Below are 19,781 nucleotides of genomic sequence, written 5' to 3' on the forward strand. Positions count from 1 at the left end.
CAGCATTGCTCTCCATGGACCTCGCTGACAGCATGAACAGAAGGTTGGTAGCAGCTTTAACATTAAAATAAATCTCCTGTTACTGTCCTACAGCTTCCGTTATCAGTGGTCTTGTTTTCTAATGTAAGTATTATTCAAACATCAAATCATTAAAGATTGTATTTACAATATGCAGTTCATTTTCTCCACTTTTTAAAAAATCTGATAAGTTGATTTTTGCGTAAATAAGTAATACTGCAAAAATTACCTACTTGACTCAGTGAACTTCCTTGCTTAGCAAAAGCCAGATTCTGTTCACAAGATTTTCAGCATCCCTGCTGGGAAAAATGTTATTCCCCCTTAAGCTTCACAGATACTTCTCCACAAGTCAGCAAAGATGCATCTATAAGCACTAACTGTAGAATTACAGAACTTTCAGATTACAGCCAACACTAAAGTTTTCCACAGCACTTTTGCTCAAACACAATGTAAATCAGACATTTATTAAGTGTGCCTTCTGTCAGTATTGCAGCCATTTTTAAAAATAACTCTCACTGTTCAATCACATGAATATAGTACTGTTATCTAAAACTGGTTTTCAGTTTTAACATGACAGCTGTGAACTTATTAAAAGGCATGCATGATCTATACACCTAAAGAAGCTGAATCATCTTGTGAATGGCGACAAAACACTTTTTTCTGGCAAATTGTGAGAGGAATTTTAGAGTGCACCAACTTTCCTGGGAACACAGTTGGACTGAACTAGATTCTAGACGTAGCTTATTCTGACATAAGCTGCTTTACAGAAAGTGGCCATTAGCTTGTACTCCCTTCTCCCTAAGCCAAAGTTTCTTTGTAGGTAAGAATTAGTGTGGGAATACGTACATTTCACCTATGAATGCTGCAATGCTATGGAACAAAAAACAATTTAAAAGCATATCTTCGAAGAAATCACCATATTTCAGCTTGTTGGCAATTCTAGCAAGAAAGGAAAAAAACACAGCAGGGAGGAAAAAAAATTGAGCTTGAATTTCAAGTCTCTGGCCTGAGTTTACACATCACTGCTTTAGCTCATTTTAAACTGAACAGAAACACTTTATGACTTTTTAAACGGTGCAGATTTTTAGTGTCTGTCACTTTTCAAGGTGAAATTACGTATATTAAAAAAAAAAACTCCGGAAAAAAAAAATTAAACCTTTTCCCAATTTTCCTCCTAAGTTAAAATCTTGAATCCTTCCAAAGTTCCAAACAAAAATAGCAGTTGCCATCTCATGGAACATTTTACTGACACAGATTTCTCCACAGGTTGTTTAACTTTAGTTGTTACTTTCATTTCTCATGGAGACAGAGGAAGGAAAAAAATATTTTTGCTCTTTTTTTTTTGTCTGTTTTGTAAAGGAAACTACACAACATGAAATGTAACGTTTTTTATGTAATAGCCAGTACTTGATAAAGTACTACCTCTCAAAAACACTCACCATGTCACACAAAACTTTTGAGTCCTAAAACACTGGAAACATATTTCTGAAAGACTTTGTAGCTCTTAAATATTCACATTTTAATAGTCGATAGCGAGACTAGTTATAGCCCACTATGCACAAGTAATACTCACCCTTCTGAAGATGCTTTATTGTTACCACAAATAAACATTCCCCCAACTCTCAATTTAATATAGACACTGGGGACAAACAAAGAACGACCTTTAAATTTTTACGTCACATAAAGAATCTGAATGTGCCAACCCCTGAAAAAAGATGAACATATCTATGAGAAAAATCCCAGTTTAGAAGTAAAGATTACACTAAATCTGCTGGTAAAAACTCTTCACTGAAATCTGTATTAGTAAGAACCAAACTCACAATAGCTGAAACTACAGTTGCTAGATTTCAGTAAAGACACTCGTATCCTGCAATAATTAAATTATGTTCTTCAAATTGTTAAATGTTTCTTATCAGCGACACTGAGAATCTTTACTTTCAGCGTTAAAAAAAACCAAAAAACTTTTCTCTTGTTCCAATAAAATCAGCGTAGTGCTTTTGTAAGTTAGAAATAAGTATCTTGAGTAATGTACAAGCTTATTATCCCATTCCTGCCGTATCTACGCACGCACTCCTTTTCTTTTGTCTATTAGTAACAATTTGCGTATCACCATGAATACCTGATAATGTCAAATACACGTGCGTGATGCCACAACACACCTATTTCTTTATTCAACCTCACATTTGTTGCTCAGGGACGGCTCTGCCCAGTCAGTGCCCTCCTTCTCACCTCCCCAGACACTGTACTTTTAGAGAGTACTCCGGACCACATTAGATCCGAAACACCAGAATTTCCAGCTCCTTATGAACTTTTTTGCGGCGCTCTGGAAGATCGGGATCGCACGGTGCCCTTCACGACTGGGAAGTTCGCCGGAGCCGCCGCCAGACTACCTTACCCCCTCGCCCCTCCTGAACTCGCTCCCAGAACCCGGAGCCCTCCAAAGCCAGGGCCGGGAGCCCCCCTCCCAGCCCCGGCGTCCCGAGGGGCGAGCGGGCGGCCCGGGGCGCTCTCAGCCTGCCCGCCCGGATCGCCCCGGCTTCCGGGACCCGGGCGGACCTGTCCCAGCCTCCCGGGAGGAGCGGGGCAAGCTCAGCGCCGCGCTCCCCGCCGAAGGAACCGGGTTTCCCCCGCTCACACACACGCCTCCCGTCTGCCCGCGCCGAGCCGCCGCCGGAGCCGCCGCGTGCCGCCGGCAGGAGCAGGGAGGAGGGGAAGCGAAGCGCCGGCTCTCCCCTCTCCCCGCTCTCCCTCCCGCCAGCCGCCCCCTGCCCTTTGAAGGAGCGGTGGCGAGCTCGCCCCCGGCTTGGGGCTGCGCCCCGCCGGGCGGGGATGGGAGCCGCCGGCCGGGCTGGACGGAGCCAACTTAGACAAAGGGCACTCCAGACTCCATGTCTCCCCCCTCCAGCTGTCACCGGCCGGGAGCGCGCGTGTCTTCCCGCCGGCGCCTCGAGGGAAGGGGACGGGGGGGCGGCTGCTTCTCAGGAGCCACCGTCGCCCCCATCCCTCCCTCCCCTTCTCCCTCGCTGCCGCCCCTTCCCCTGCTCCCCTCCCCCATGACAAAGGACCCGGGTATAAATAGCCGCTCCCGGCGCCGGCGCCGCCGCCGCCGCCGCGAGCCCGCGAGGTGTCGCTCTCTCACTCACCCGCCCCCCCGCCGCCCCGGCTCCGCGCCGCCGGTGCCGCTCCCGCCGGTGCTGGTGGCGCCGCCAGCTCCGCCCGGCGCTCCCGCTCTCCCGCTCCCTCCCCTCCCGCCGGCCGCCGGATTCACCCTCCCGGACCGAGCGCCAAACGCGCCGGCCCAATCGCCATCGCGCTCATTGGCGAGCGTCGAGCACCGCCCCCATTGGACGGGCGGACGCGGCCGGGGCCCCGCCGGGCCAATCGGGCGCGGCAGGAGGCGGGGCGAGGGGCGGGGCCTGACTCCCCACGTGCGGGGGGGGCAGGGAGGGGTGGGGAGAACTCTTTGTTCTCGCGCTGCCCGCGCGGGGGGACGGGGGGCTCGCGCTCCCCGCGCTCCCGCCCCCCCCCCCCCCGCCCCTCGCACCCCCTCACGCCCCGGCCCCCCCCCCCCCCCTGCTCCGCACGGCGGGGCCGGACCCGGGGTCGCGCCGCGACGGGGAGGCTTGAAACTCTCCGGCCGCCTCACGTGGAGAAGGGGGGAGAGGGAGGGGAGAAGGCAGGGAGGGAGGCGAGAGGATTGGCGGGCCCGGGAGGGGCCGCGCTCCCGCTCCCGCTCGGCGCCGCTGCCGAATTTGAATCGGCCCGAGAGCGGGAGAGGCGCAACGGCCGTAACGGTCCCGGGGGGCGGGAACGCCCCGAGCCTCCGGGCCGGCCGTCGGTCCGTCCCCGCAACTCTGCCTGTTGCTCCCCCGGCACGGGAGCTCAGCCAGTGGAGGTCACTCCAGCCTCTCTCCATCTTCAGCGGTGAAAAATGAAATGGCCAATATAAGTTTTCCTCATGGGTGCTTCGTCCTTCCCTTGTGACTAGATCCCTTTCCTGCGTGTCCCACACAGAGCGATGCTTCCGGGGTGCACTGGAGCAATCGCCGCATCCTTGCTTCCACAATTCCCGTCATCCTTCCTTACCGAGTATCAGCTCCCCTCTTCCTTTTGGGTGCCTCAGTACATATTCAGGGGCAAAGCTCCGCTGTGATGAGGTCACCAGTGGTAAAAGTCTCTCCTGGTGGGAATAAATCACAGACGCACCCGCATTCCCAAAGGATGCCGTTGGCTGATGCGCCGAATCGGTGAGCGCGGCTCACGGATCAGAAAGGAGGGGAAACGATGGCAGCCTCCGAGGCTGGAGACAGCCCGCGCTCCCTCACACCGCCCCGTCGGGAAGCCCCGGCGGATGTCTCGGCCGGCTGAGTCACTTTCCAGCGGTGCCGCCTTGTGTCGTGTCTGTGACCTTTGCTTGCCCAAACTTTACCGGCACCAGCCCCGCGCTGGTGCATCGCGGCTGTCCCCGCCGCTTCCTCTCCCCCGCCGCTCCGCAACCGGCGCGGTTTCCCCCTGTCGTGGGGGGTGGTCATAAATCGCAGCACCAGCAGCAGCGGCGATGTGCCCGCTCCACATCAGGCTCAGGTCCTGTTGCTTGCTACGTGCTGTCTCCAGCCTCTAAGACAGCCTCCTTCCCCCCCGTTTCTAATCCGTGAGCCGTGCTCATCAGTCTTGTTTCCGAGGTTCTATTTAAACCTTGAGGATTCGTGCACACTTGCTCGTCTGTCATCCCGCTTTCTGGTCACTGCCAGCCTTTCTTCACCTTCAGCAGTGGAAAGTAAAATTGCCAAAATAAGTTTTCTAATGGGTACTTTGCCCTTCTCTTGTGACCACATTCCTCTCCTGTGCGTCCCACATCGAGTGCTGCTTCTGAGGTGCACTAGAAGCCTTGCTTCTACAGTCCACTTCCATCATCCTTCCTTACCAAGTATCAGCTCCCCTGTTCCTTGTGAATACCTTGCTACGTCTTCAGAGTCAAAGCTCCAAAAATGAGCAGCGGCCACTAATGAGGTCCTGAGTGGTAAAAGTCTCTTGTGGGGGAAATAAATCACAAACACAACCTCATTCCCAAATCACGCAGTTGGGTTACATGTCAAATAAGGCTCGGTGTTCTTCTACTCAAAGGTGATGTGCTTGTGTGCTTTTATGGTGCCTGTGTCTCTGTATGTAAGTACTTAAAATTTCCAGACTTCATCAGGTATTAAACTTGCAGTGAGAACTCAAGAGTGGGCATTCCTACACTGTATGTTCTCGATTTACATCATGGCTTTGAAAAGCGGTTTCTATTAGTAGCTTATTTTATTTTTTAAATCTCTGGGGTTTTGTGAGTTATGAGCAAAAAACGTGCAGTAGAAATGGTTTCCTGTTATAGTTATGTGTTGTAGTGTGGCAGGTAGCTATGCCCTTCTTCATATTCTAGTGGAGTGGCTGACAGTTGGAAAGATTATCTTAAAAATATCACATTTTCAAAATATTAGTAATTTCTGGAAATTCAGCTATTTTGAATCTATTCTGCCCCAAGATGGCTGCCACCACCAAAATGGCTACCCAGTCCCTTCACAACTTAGATTTTTTAATTTATTTTGATCCTTCAAGTTGCACTTCATGGTATCTGGTCTTAGCAAGTAAAAATAACCGCTGTTAAATAAGCATTGGGTAACTTTCTGTAACAGGTACAGTCAGACACAAGGTGGAAAAACCTATGCTGTAGAACCTACCCTGTGAACTAGACCTCGGCACAGATCACATTGTTTTTCTCTCTTGCACAGAAGATTATTCATTGGTTACACCTGAAACTGATGCTTACTGGAAAACTGAACACATTTTGAATGGAGTTACTCTTTCTCCTCTGCACTGTAGCAAAACAACCTTTCCACCAAGGCTCTGTTCGAGGCTCTTAGAGTGATGAACTTCTTGGCAAGGAACTCCAATAGGCAGTGATTTTCTGATCCATAGTTCAGGCTGTCTCAAACATGCAGGAGAATTTTAGCAGCTGTTTGATTCTCTGCACAGGGGTTTAACGCTGCAACAAGCTCTGTACAGACTTTCTGTTTTCACAGAGTAAGCCACTCAAATGGTTTTCTGTTTCTCCTGTATTTTTGTGATTAAAGAACTACTGCTTTGTGATTAAAGAAGGATCTGTGTTATGCAGAGACATTCAGATCAGCTCTTTAGGCAAAATTAGTGCAATAATTCTTGAAAGAATTACCAAATCTGGTATTTTGAGGAGTCATTCTGAAAGGAGTGAATTCTGATGGCAGCCTGTAACAGTGCTTTTGAGAAAAGTAGCTACTGTTGAAGAAATATGTACTTGTTACATGACGAGGAAATAAAGTGAGGGTCAGGAAAAATGTATCAGTTTTAGACCCTTCTGGAACTGTTGAAAGCTTTTACCTTTTTTTTTGTTGTAGTTAATACACTGTAGAAGAGCTTTTTCCATGTTCCCAGCACAGTAATGTAACATGTATGTTCATATTGTATGTATGACTAAAATAGTAGAATGAGGATTTGTCAGTGCTAGATCACCGACATCAATCAGACACAAAAATAATTGTTTGACAACATCACAGGATGTTCCTAACCATGATTGTTTCTGTGGGGGTGTACTTATGTGCCTGTGTTCACCTTTTAAAAGAAAAGCATTTGAATTCAGAAAAAAAAAAAAAGGTACAAATAAAATTTTGCTACAAAGCAAAATTAATAGTGGAGTCGTTTCTTTTAGAGATTTTTGACATCTCAAATAAGATGGTATTTCCAAAGCACAGTTTATTCTTTACGGATTATTTTAATGATTTCCTCATGGTCAGAATTGTATGGTATTTCTTCCATCTGGCAGGGGGAACCAAGCAAGACCAGTCGGGGAACTACCTTAGCCTGAAATAACCACGGATGCTGACCAGTTTTCCCCTTGTCCCGTCTGGTTTTGTTAAGGAGAAGCACAGCTAGGCCGCCCCCACCGTCAGCAGCCCAGAGTAGGAATGCCGGTAGCGGCGTCTGGAATTCTGGTAGATAAGCTGGTGACTTGCTGATCGCAGCGTCGCTGTCCTTTGTGCTTCAGAATCGCAGTGTAACAAAGCTGTGTGCAGCTTTTGGGTGGGTCTCCTCCGTGGCGCGGACTGGTGGACTCCACATGTTAGTCACACAGCCTCAAGACGTTCAGCCTGCTCGTGTTTGAGCTCCGTTGTTCCGTGATGGGGAGGGAAGGAGGATGCACACCCTGTCATGGTTATCCCTACCCCTACAATCAAAGCCTGTAACACTGCAAATAATATTTCATCCAGCAGACCGTTTAGGAGCATGGTCTTTGTTTCTTTGTGGGTTTTTTTTCTTTCAATACGTTTTATTTATTTTAAAAGTGCCTTCCATACGTTGCTCATTCAATTCCTAATGCTAATCTGTACTTTTCCTGATATCTCAGCCTGTTATGTGCTTAAAATTCTGCATTTTGATTCATGTGAGTTTGGTAAGGTTTTACAAAATGTTTACATACATGGAAATGTAAGTACAGCCTAAAACAGTAAATCTTTAATAACATTCAACTGTTATTCACAGCAATGGTTACACGGAAATCAGCACAAATCCTACACTTTTTTAAGAGTTGGCCTTTTGTTACATTATTGTAAAAAACCAGGAGGGTTGTCTTAGCTTTTAACAGTTAATGACACTGTTTTGTAACTAGCCATTTTAAGATCAACTATGTTTTAAAATGTTTTTTCCCATTAATATCTTAATGATACTTATGGGCCAAATTCTCTGAAAGAAATGCAGCCTTCTGACTTGTTTTCACAAACCCCTTCTGACCTCTTTTTTCCCCATTTGCTATATGCTTCTCTGTAGAACTGAATTTAATAATCAGATGAGCAGCCAGCAGAACTTACTCCTGCTGTAGACTCTGTGCCTGTTGTGCAAGCGGGCGTGTGGTTGCCATTTGACTTGATGCACTTGTCACAGGACCCAGTACCCGAGGACTCACCTAACCAGAGGAGGTGTAAGCAATCATGGGGCAAAACATGTACAGTGGCAAGTGGAGGTATATATTGTCTAACACCAGAGCACCATGAAAAACAAATAGACTTGCATGCACGGAAAAAAAGGTGTAACAGTAATTACACTGAACAAGATTTGATGACGTGCTCTTACAGGAAAATGCACATATTTCTGTGCCATTTATGGGCTACCTGCATCTGATGTTGTGAATGGTAACACATGCAGCTGGTTCTTAGCTCTGTAAGTGCATCAGCACACACACACACCCCCCCCCACACACACCCGAGTAACAGAAAGCTACCTGACCTTTCACTAAATGTTTGCCTCATGTATTGTGATACAGGTATGTAATGTATTTTATACTGAGTATAGGTGTTTTCAATATGCTGAGCCACCTCAGTTCTGTCATACTGTGTTCAAGGAGATTTTGTTGGGGATGCAAGACAAACACAGGTGGAAGCAAGAGTGATGCAAACAATTAATTCAAACTATGGCTCTGTATTAAATACAGGACAGTATCCCCTTGACTAGGGAGAAATGTTGCTGAAAGGAAAGCTCCCATGTTGTTTTTATCCAAAATAGAAGCAATGTAAGTAATTTTCTTTTTTGAATATGCAGAAATAAAGCTTATTGCACATGATCATCCATTTCAATTTGTGAAAGGGATTGATTGACTTCCCCTACCTTCCGTTAAAAAATAAACTTGACTTTGAAAACTGTCTATAGGTAATGGTTTCACTTCAAGGAATCTACTTCTGATTATTTCGTGGTCACAGTAGCTGCTTAAGTTGTGTGCGAAAAATACTCTCTCATCCTTGTGTGCTTGTATTTTCTTTTTTTTATTATTCCTTATCTGACCTGCATTTACTCTTATATTCAAACCACTTAAAGGTCTAAATGGTATTATGTAGCAAAATTGCTGTGAAAGCATATGCCCGAGAACTTAAATTGCAGTGCCCTGGCTCCATTTCCAGGTGGTTTTGGCAGTGTAGCTGTATGATACTGCTGTGTGCCACTCAGAGGGGAAAATTTTGCCACAAATTTAAAGGTTCAAGTGGGTATTCAATGAGTGTTGATGGATGATGTTCTCCCATCGGGACAAATCCAAGATTAAAAGCCTGAGCTCTATTTGAATATTGTGTTCCTGATGCATCAAAATTCTTCAGTGGCAGTGGTTAAATTACCCTAGCAGACAGGGTTCACTGACTAGAATCAAATCTTCGTGTTTGCCTGCAAATGGTACTTCTTCAGACAGCAAAATGCAATATACATGTAGTGATAAGTCAGACTGTTTGCAAAAGCAAATGCACTTATGAAATCTCTTTCCTCTGTTCATCATTTCACCTCCAAAAGAGATATTACCTCCAAATGTAGCCACCCTTCCATCTCTGTGTGAAGGCCTCCATTTTTAGCATCATTTACCCCTCCCCATTCTCTCTTTGATATTAATGTTGTGTCTGCTTTCAGCTCCTCCTTTGTAAAGGTGCAGTCTTGTCCTATTCTGTCCTAGAATAACCTAATCCTAACATCTAAAATAGTTAAGAGGTATTTGCAGTTGTGCTGGTCCTATCTACATTTTTTAAAAGGTAATAATGCCTATTATGTTATGTATATATGAATGTGATCAGACATATTCAAGCTTAGTTAATTCATAAATGTAAAAATGAAAAAATTGTTTAACAGTATAAACATGATTAAACCAAATGGGAAGTACCCAGTCTTCTCACGTCTATGGGAGATACACTCTGAAAGTGGATTTGATAAACTGCTAAATCTTGCCATGACTGGTAAGTTGTACGGTCAAAAGAAGAAAAAAAAAAGAAGAAAAATCTTCCATTTAAGAAGATATACGGTAAAGACTTTACAATGAAAGTAAAAAGATAATTATAATCATCCGCCCGTTAAATAAACTGTCTAATACAAGTCATAAAAGTAAGATGCTCACAAAAATTTATAAAGATGTACAAAGCACAAAATATGTATCACATTTGCACCCTGGGTTTTTTGTTTTTCAGTCTTAGCCCTCGATGAAAACATTCACAAATAAATACAAATTTTGAAAAAGGATTACACAGACCCCTTCACTACTCAGACATTGTATCAGTGAGTTTACTTCCTAGCTGTTTGGCAGGGGTTTTTTTGCCATATATGTGCAGTTCTTTATTATATAAACATCTCTGAAGATCAAAATGGTAAAAAAAAAAAATCACTCAACTGCTGGTCTGAGAAAGCTGTTACTGGAAAAATAATATTCTATTTCTAAAATCAGAGGATGATAAGCTTTTTGTGCTTTATGACAGAAAGAATCACCATTGCAGTGACTTATGTGTGTGTACAAATACAGATAGACCTGTACATTAAAGTCTGCCATGCAATGATGCAAGTCTTGATCAAGAGACAGACAGATAACATTACATTTTAGGTGTCAGCTGAATATGCTGCCAGATATGCTGAAAGAATGACCAATTTGAATTTGTATCAAGCTTGTATCATAGAATAAAGAAGGTCATTGGTTTAACAATTTAAAAATGTTACATATCACTTTCCTCTCTGAAGCCTTCATGCTGGGTATGAAACATAAAATTAAGAGAAATTAAGGGAACTGGACTTTAGCCAAGAAAATTATGAAATAACTGAGTGTGCAGACTGATGCTGAGAAGTGTTTTATGAAAGATAGATTGCCGACAACTACATATGTGTTGAAACCTTGTCTATAATGTATGTGCAAAAAGAGACATTTTGCTTTCAATAATGCTTGCTTAAATAAATAACACCAAGGGTAGAAACCAACCTTTTGCTTTCAAAGCAAGAGAGAGAAAAAGCAAAAGAGAAGGCTAGGCAAGGCCTGTGCAGCACTAAATTTCAACCTAAGATTTTAAAATACTCCAAGTCACGTTGAGGGATTGCTTCATGAAGTTTAGTATCTGTCAGACTGAGGGTGTAATTCTGATTTTCTCAAGCTATGTGAGTCTTAAGTGAATTTTAATTGGCATTACTCACTGGGAAAGTGAGATGAGATTCTAAGGCTGTAAGTACGAAGGACTGAGTCAACCAAGTGAGTGAAACAGTGACTAACTAATTAAGTGAATGAGTGAGCACGGCATTGTTTGCTTTTGTGATCATTTCTATGCATGAGTGAATGGCAGGGCTATTACATGTGTGTGAATGAGTGGGGTCAGAGTTGCTGAACAATCCATACATTTGTGTGGTCTTCCCATCGCTTGATTAGACTAATGAGCCCAGTGTTTGGAATATTAATACATGCAGACTGGAGATAAACTTGTTATCTAGTTGGGAGACAAATTAAAAAAACCTGAACTATAGCGTGCCAAAGTCTGTTTTCAGTTTCATCTATGTAACTCTGGATTGGGTAATCAGCTGCTCCCTGGCAGGTTGCTTTCAGCTCATTGGCATCAGGGAGCTGAATGGTACACTATTACTTCTTCCAGGATTATTGTTATAAGTGACATTATCAAATCTGTTTGTAGTTTATTGCAAATCTAATTGTGTCGTATAAACTGAAGCATTATCTGACAATGAAATGATTTTCTGTCTTATTACACTTTCATAAAGGAACAGATTTGGCTATCCTTATGTCAACTATTTTGCTTCCAAAGTAGTTAACAAGGCTAGCAATAGTTTTGGCACCCTAAAAGCTTATTCCTTCAAATAGCACAAACAGAAGCAGAATAAAACCTTGTTCTATTATGTCATATATAAATCATATTCTGTTGTCACTTTTCATTCGATAGCTGCATGCAAGTAAAAACAGTCAACACTGTGCTGCTAAAATTCAATCAAATCATGGGTGTGATGAGGGGATATAAAGTAGTAGTCTAGAATTTTAAAAAACTTAGAGGTGTTTTCCCCCTATGGCTTTTTTTTTTTCCTTCCTGAAGACTTGCTTACCTTGCCCTTTTTCTCAAACAAAAACAAAATAATAAAAAAAAAGATTAAAAAAAGATTAAAAAAAATTAACTTCCAGTAGTACAAAAGGTCAAAGAAAATATATCAACCATTAGTAGTTACCAGAATTTCAACAACTCTGATGTCTTGACCTGAGCTGCAGAATGCTTTTAATTATTGTAAATTATTCTGAATTTGAAAATTGAGTTTATGGGAAACATATGTATGTTACATAATTAATCTTACACTTTTTTTCAGGCTTTTTCTTGCATGTTGGCTGATTGTTCCAGTACAAGATATTTCCTGATTCTAAGCCAATTTCTGCCCTCTCATCTGCACTGCACCCTCTCAGAATGTTTCAGTACATTGAGCAGCTGGCAGTATTTTTTCATATATCTTTTGATCTGACAATATTTTGCCATTCTTTAAAAAGCAGGAATCCTTTGCTTTTTGCTTCCTCCAGGTATGGGATGGCAGTCCTCCAGAGAAGGACATGGTTTGGCAAACAGATTGATTTAGCAAAATGCTGATGTTCTGCATATGTTGCCATCTTTTCCAAGTGTATTTGATCTTGATTTGGATGTCTTAAACTACGTGGCTAGCTTTACAGGGAGTAGCAATTTTAGGATTTCTGTGGGTTCTAGTTCTAGGTATGTTCTAGTTATCCAGGCATTGGTAAAACTAGGGTGGTATTTCATTCATGAAAAAAAATTATAAAACCCAGGAATAAATAAAGGTTAAAATTATTGAAAAAATTTTATTAGTTTATGTTTTAAACTGATTGGTAAAGGACGAAAATCTTCTAACCAATCTCTTCAATCAAAACATGTGTTCCTATCTGAGGCTACTGCTAGCAGCTATTTTATTAAGAACTGAAAATTGGCTAACATTCTACTGAGTCTCCTACTACCAATTCCAAATATTACTACTGAATACAGAGGGCTGACCAACACTTCTATGAAATGGACTGTGTTTCAAAGAAGAGAGTTTGTGGGTTATTTCATTCTAGTTCTTCAGTTTAGGATTAGTTGCTGAGAATTTGAGGTGTGAGGAGTAGATGGTTCAGGATAAGGGAACAGATGTGATTTACTCTTTCTTTAATTTACTTCACGTGTTTTTGCTACTGCACTTTCATGTGCCAATTCTCACATTTTCAAAATGAAGATGGGATTAATGAATGTTTGTAAAGTGCTTTTGATGCCAAGAGAAAAGGAAGCTTTGGATGTAATTGTTAGAGTGGAAACTTATTTGTGAAATATTTAAATTATTTTCAAAGTACATTCTGTATTGGATGATTTCAATGCAATATTGAAATCAGTATTGGAAGATAAGTAGGAGTTAAATCATGTCATATTTGTTTTAGGTGGCCAAATATGTGGAGAGAGAAACCTTGCCCACAGCTGGATCAACTTTTCAGATAAGAAAGGGCAATGTTACACCACAGAGCAAGCAAATGCTTGTCTGCATGTAATTCTTGCAGATCTTCAGAAGGTCACAGTCAGGCAGTGGCTTGACGTCTACCATGGATTGTGGAGGTTAACTGAAGAGCATTTGCTTCATGAAGTTATGACATGGTTTAACCTCAGCCTAAGTACCACACAGCCACTCGCTTAGTCCCCTCTGTCTTTCCAGGGGGATGGGGAAGAGAATCAGAAAAAAAAGATAAAACCCATGAGTTAATAACAGTTAAATAATCAAAATAAATTTAATAATAATAATGAAAAGGAGACAGACAGTAATAAAGACCAGGAGAAAAGGAGAGAGACAGAGAGAGAGTAATAAAGACCAAGAGAAACAAGTGATGCACAGTACAATTGCTCACCCCCTGCTGACCAATGTTCGGCCTGTCTCTGAGCAGTGATCAGTGGTTCCCAGCCAACTCCCCCAGTTGCCACTGAGGGTGGCATTCTGTGGTGCAGAATATCCCTTTGGCCAGTTCAGATCAGCTGTCATGGCCATGCTCCCTCCTGGTTTCTTGTGCACTTGCTCACTGGCAGATCATGGGACACTGGAAAATGTTTGACTTAGGATAAGCACTGCTCAACAACAATAAAACATCAGAGTATTGTCAAACATTATTCTCATACTGAATCCAAAACACAACTAGGAAGAAAATTAACTTTATCCCGTCAAAACCACAACAGTATCCACACCTTACTCCATACCATTTACGTCATGCCAGGTCCCAGTTAAGCATCATCATCCTTCTAGTCCTTTGAGAGATAGATAGATAGATAGATAGATAGATAGATAGATAGGCAGAGAGAGATATCATTCCCTTAGTCTATGGACCATCCCTATAAAAGTCCATTTAGTTACAGTCTTTCAGGGCAAGAAAAAAGGGAGTGTGATGTTGGATTGTTGCAGGTTAAAGCCAGTTCTGTTTCCATCACCAATATGCTTGTCCAGTTTCATCAAAGTTTCATTCTTCATTAACTGTATTACCCATGATATGGCATATAGTCACCATAGAAGTGATGATATTCAGTGTTGTGTAGCAATTAACATCACATAATGTAATTCACTGGCTATTCTCATGCAAAATCAAATTCCCTTGAGGCACACACCAGACTTCCCCGTTGTCCCCCATTAGTCAGCAAGTGCACCCAGGTTCTTGAGGGAAAACAGTTGCACAGATGTGTTTGCCTTTGTCTGAGGCAGGAATAGCTCAGACTGTTTTCTCCAGTACATTTTTAATGTACACTGCTGGAATTTTCTCCTTTCTACAGTATGTAAAAATCTTGATTGGACAGTGCCAGCCAAATTGGCAGTTCCCCTACTGTTGACTAACAGGTAGTTTTTGCTAAATGTGTATTCAGATGTTTGAGGGTCCCACGACCCATTGCTCTCAATGTCATCTTTAACAGTCCATTGTATCATTAGATTTTCCCTAAGGCTGGTGCAGGATAGGGGATGTGACACACCCACTCCATGCCATATTCTTTGGACCAGGTGTCTATGAAATTGTTTTAGAAATGAGTCCTGCTGTCTTACTCAGTTCTTTTTGGGGTATCATGTCACCACAAGCCTTGCTTTTCAAGGCCCAGGATAGTGACAGGATATGTGTCCAGCCATCCAGTGGCTGCTTCCGCTGCTGTAAGCACATGGCATGGGCCTTGATGGGTTTTTAGGAGTGTGCTATAATCAGTCTGCCAGGCTTCCCCATATTTATATTGCAAACATCATCCTCCATATCAGAGATGCTTTAACCACTTGGCTTGCTTAATTGCAGAGCATGTTTCACATTCATGGAAAACCTTTGTGACAGTGTCCGTGGTCAAGTCCACCCCTTGGTCATGAGCCCATCTGTCACTTGCATCTCATCCTTGATGGCCCAAGGTGTCATGGGCCCACTGAACTAGAAATAATTCACGGTTATGTTCCCAATCCAGATCTACCTGAGACACTTTAATCTTAGCAGCCTCTTCCGTCTGCTGATTATTCTGATGTCCTTCAGTGATCTGACTCTTCGATACATAAGCATCTACGTGATGTACTTTCAAAATCAGGTTCTCCACCCAGGCAGCAGTATCTCACCACAGCAGTATTGATGCCACAATGGCAGTGCTGCCAGTTATTCTGCTTCCATCGCTGCAACCACTCCCACAGGGCATTTGCCAATATCCATGAGTCAGTATGGAGGAAAAGTCTTGGCCATTTCTCTCATTCAGCAATGTCTACAGCCAGCTGTATGGCTTTCGCTTCTGCAAACTGACTGGAGTCACCTTCTCCTTCAGCAGTTTCTGTGACTTGTCATAGGGGTCTCCATACAGCCACTTCCCATCTCCAATGCTTTCCTACAATATGACAGGACCCATCAGTAAACAGGGCATTTAGCTTCTCACTTTCTGATAATTTATTATAGAGTGGTGCCTCTTCAGTATGTGTTACTTCCTCCTCTGGTGACAAGCTATGAGATTGCACTCTGTTTCTTAAACTAGGCTAATAGACAAAAATACATCAAAATCTGAGTTACTAATTCTGTATTTGATCTTCTCCCTTATAGTGATGCGTGCACAAAAGCAGAACCTCATGAATACTTTTTTGCATGGGGTCATTAAAGATAATGGACTACCATCTGGTAGTGCTGCACTTTGCCGCCTTCTTAGCCCATACTTCACGTAACCCATACAAAATTCTCCTTGTGCTTCCTCAGAGTGTGGAAGTCAAACACATAGGTTTTGTGCACGACATGCTCTTTCGTAGTGCCTCTTTCGCAAAGTGTCTCTCTCAGGTCGAGAAGTTCACATTACTGTGAAGATAGAGAGGATCAATAATGAAGAATGGCTGCCATTTGACAGCTGCTCATTGACTCACATTATGAGTATCCAAATTTATTTCACCAGCTTTTGCTGCCATTCTCTGTGTACAGACTCAAGGGACTAGAAAACTGCTGCAAAAGCTGCATCTTTAAAACCAGTTTTTACAATATTGTAGGAATGTCCAACATGAACAGCTTCAGATTCATGCTTTGAGTAAATTTTGCGTGTTCTAAGAGTTGTAACTTGATTATTTATAGTATGTACAGTGTTTTCCTGAGAAACTGTATGAAGGCAGGTAAAGAGAAACTTTATTAATGCCGAGATTCAAGCTGTATCCAAAAGACACTGCCAGTTTAGAGGACTTTTCTAAACAGTACAACTAAGAAACACTTATCCCTGTGTGCTTTATCCAGCACACAGAGAATACCACATCAAAAGCACCAAATCAGCTTCATTCGACTGCATAAACAGAAGGCTTTGTGTTTTCCTTTGCTCTCCTTTTTTAAAAAACTTAGGAAATTAGATGCAAAAATAAGTAAATGAAGCCCTACATTCATACACACAAACAGTTACCCAGTTAAAATGGAAAAAGTCAGGAAATGCAAACGTTAATTTTCTTATGTCAGCAGTCCACGCTGAATGGAGATAGTCTTTCTTGTACTGTTTTCTGTGTTACATTTTTTCAGGATGGTGGCCCCTCTCAAACTGCAGAAACTTCACAACTTTTGAGAATAAGATACTAACATCTGGTTCAAACCAACAGAACTGCCCACACTTGTTTGGAAAAATATAACTAGACCCTTGCTTAATAATAAAACAGAACTCTAATAGAAATAACTGAATACTTTGATTGCTATACTTCTTCTGTATAAAGTGAACTGTAAAAAACCCCCAGATGTACATTGTGACCAAATTAATGTTGTTGTAGAAGCTTGATATTTGCATTAACTTCCTGCATTAGTGAATTAGAGAACAGTTCTATGCTGTAAGATTTGAGTTTTTTAATTATCTTCTACTCATTAACCCAAAGTGAACAGCATCCAGAAAGTTACTAACAAAGAGAGGAATCCCAGCACTTCTCTGCTGAAGAAGCTTCAAAATATATATCCTTTTAAGGACTGATTAAAGGTCTGTATTAATTGGCATTTTCTTCATTTGTGTGACATTTGGCAATTCATTATATGAACAATTTTTCACACACAATAATATATAAATAAATGTTTGGGACCTGAGTTAAGTGGTTAGCAATCTTTCTGACTTCAAGTGGTCTAGTGTATATTTATAAAAAGATTTTTTTTTTTCTGTGTCAGGGGAGGGGGTGGGGTGAGGGGACATGGTCCCTAGTTTTGTTTAATTTTTTTAATGGAGGAAACATCTGAACTTTTACTATTTACTGTTTTTTTGAATTAATTAGAAGACATTTCATTTGATTGAAAAGACCAGTAGAAATAGCATGTACAAAAAAATCCCCGATTATATTAGGATAAACACTGCACTGCTGCCCCCGAAACCTACTTACAGTCATGTCTTCTAGTTGAAGTCAAGTCCACCAAGAAACACATAATTTTGATCTGTTTAGAAGAAACAGACTTATATGTTAGAGCTGGATTTACAACCTAACTTGCAAATAAGCCTGCCTTGAAAATGTGAATGTTTCAAATTAACAGCTACTCCTAAGCTTCTTGTGTAAGTCTGCAGTGGCTGCTGAGTAAAGAAGAATGCAGCTTGTAGAAGCAAGTGGAGACCTTGAGTAGCTGTTATTTGGCCATTCAGTATTCATTGTCCATAACCAATGGCAGTAAAAGTGTTTATGAACCCTGACCATTTCCCATGGGATTAGCAATATAAGAATTGGTACAAGAGCATTTATTTTCCATTTATATATCATACTATAGTTTCTAAATTTTTATCTATATGTTTCAAAACATGATGTGTGTGTAAAGGAGTCAGTTTTTTTTTATAATATATGTAGACTATGGAGCACACCAATTTATCAACTACAACAAATTTTCTTCTGTTTAATTTCAGAAATCTGACCCTTTTTTAATCCTGTCTTCCCTGAGGAAGAACATCTAGAATTCACATTTACTAAAAGGAAAGAAAAGAAACCCAAAGTCTACGCACATGCTAGGAGAAGGAGAGATCAAAAGAGGATTTAGTTCCAGTTGTTGAATAGCCAAAATTTAGACAGTGATGTCAGCAGCAGTAAGAGACTGCTTTGGTACTAGGTTTGAAAAATACTGAGATTTAGTCCCAGTACCCTACAAAATGAATAACATATATATAATATCAAAAATTAGTGTAGAAGTGGATAGTTAGGTGTAATTGAAAAATTATAGAGGGCCTTGTTGTGACAATCTGCCACATTAGACATGCTATGTAAAGATACTGTAGGCCTGCAGAAAAAAGTCTTTACAGGATTTTTTTCCCCTGATCATGTTGCTGTTGACTTACTGAGAATGTGTACTTATTCAGAAGGTGTGTTTTCTATGCAGACTTTGCATCAGCCATGGTAAAATGGAGGCTCCATAAGGTGTCTCAAGGTCAGAGTAGTTCAGAGAGAGAGAGACTACCCTGCTCTGGCCTAAAGCCTGCCACTGCAAAGTTCTCCACCCGAGACCATAAACACATTTGAAACATCTGGGAGAGTTTATATTGGTTTAGTGTTTCAAATTACAATGGCCATTGCGGTTTTTGTCCAGCACTGGTCTAAGTGTTAAATTCAAGTTTATGGTATCATGGAATCACAGTCAGACATTATATTCATTTAGCATTGCATGCCGCAGTGAGATGTGATCATACCTCATAAGCTGCTAGTGTCCTAATTTAGGAAATAATATCTGAGATTAGCCAGAGATCTAAAATGGATTAGCCCAAAATGTTAATGCTGGGAATAACAAAAAATAATGCATGTTTTCTATCCTTAAGGTCAATAATATTTTCTGTAAGTATACATATCTCGGAGCAGTTTATTTCTAATTACAGAACTTTTTTTAATTAAAAAAAAAAAAAAAGAAAGCAGTATATTTGTTAGTCAAAGATACCAAGACAAACCCTGGAAAGAACTGTGCACCTCTTTACTACTGGAAAACAATAATAGGTGCAGCCGTTCAGTTCAGCATCTTTCAAAATTTAACGCACTATTGGTATCTGCCTTGCTTCAGTAAAACCATGGTGTTTTGTAAATAGAATAATCCTAATAAATTTAAGGATTGTCTCCAAATGCCTTGGTTTTTGAAGATCAATCAGCTGAAATGTCAAACTCCGGAAAATGGCAAGCACACTGTGTCCAATGTAGAACATTTGTCTTCCTTGATACTTCATAGGAATTTTTATATTGTAAGACTATGACACTTCATTTCATCCAAGTTCTTCTGGGGTTTGTTGTCTGAGTGTTCTGTGCTAATATTTACACCTTTTTTTTAAGTATAAATTTATTTAAGATTTTTGTAGAGTGTACACAATAATGTCTTCACAGTTATGAAGAAAAATATTTTTAGTATTGACAATTTCATTTTGTATACTAATCATTTCAAGTGCTTTTGGACTGTTAGACCTATTTCCTGGCAGGCTTATCCCACCTGGGCAAATCAAACACACAGAGTATTT

At 41.6% G+C, this 19,781-nt stretch overlaps 1 protein-coding gene across 2 annotated transcripts in view; it reads right to left on the reverse strand.

The window, feature by feature from the left end:
* Window positions 1–4,406, reverse strand: part of EZH2 (enhancer of zeste 2 polycomb repressive complex 2 subunit) — a 51,397-nt gene extending 46,991 nt beyond the window's left edge. Inside the window, exons 1-2 of one of the 2 annotated variants that reach the window (XM_032697018.1) lie at window positions 4,105–4,406; window positions 1,592–1,657 (exon numbers count right to left, since the gene is read on the reverse strand). In XM_032697018.1, the coding sequence (XP_032552909.1) occupies window positions 1,592–1,629 (38 nt within the window). In that variant the 5' untranslated portion in view covers window positions 1,630–1,657; window positions 4,105–4,406. The remainder of the gene's footprint in view (window positions 1–1,591; window positions 1,658–4,104) is intronic. The other variant, XM_032697030.1, reaches the window with a different exon arrangement.
* Between the last annotated feature and the right edge of the window lie 15,375 nt (window positions 4,407–19,781).

Source organism: Chiroxiphia lanceolata, chromosome 1, assembly GCF_009829145.1.
Source record: "Chiroxiphia lanceolata isolate bChiLan1 chromosome 1, bChiLan1.pri, whole genome shotgun sequence".
NCBI classification, from domain to species: domain Eukaryota; kingdom Metazoa; phylum Chordata; class Aves; order Passeriformes; family Pipridae; genus Chiroxiphia; species Chiroxiphia lanceolata.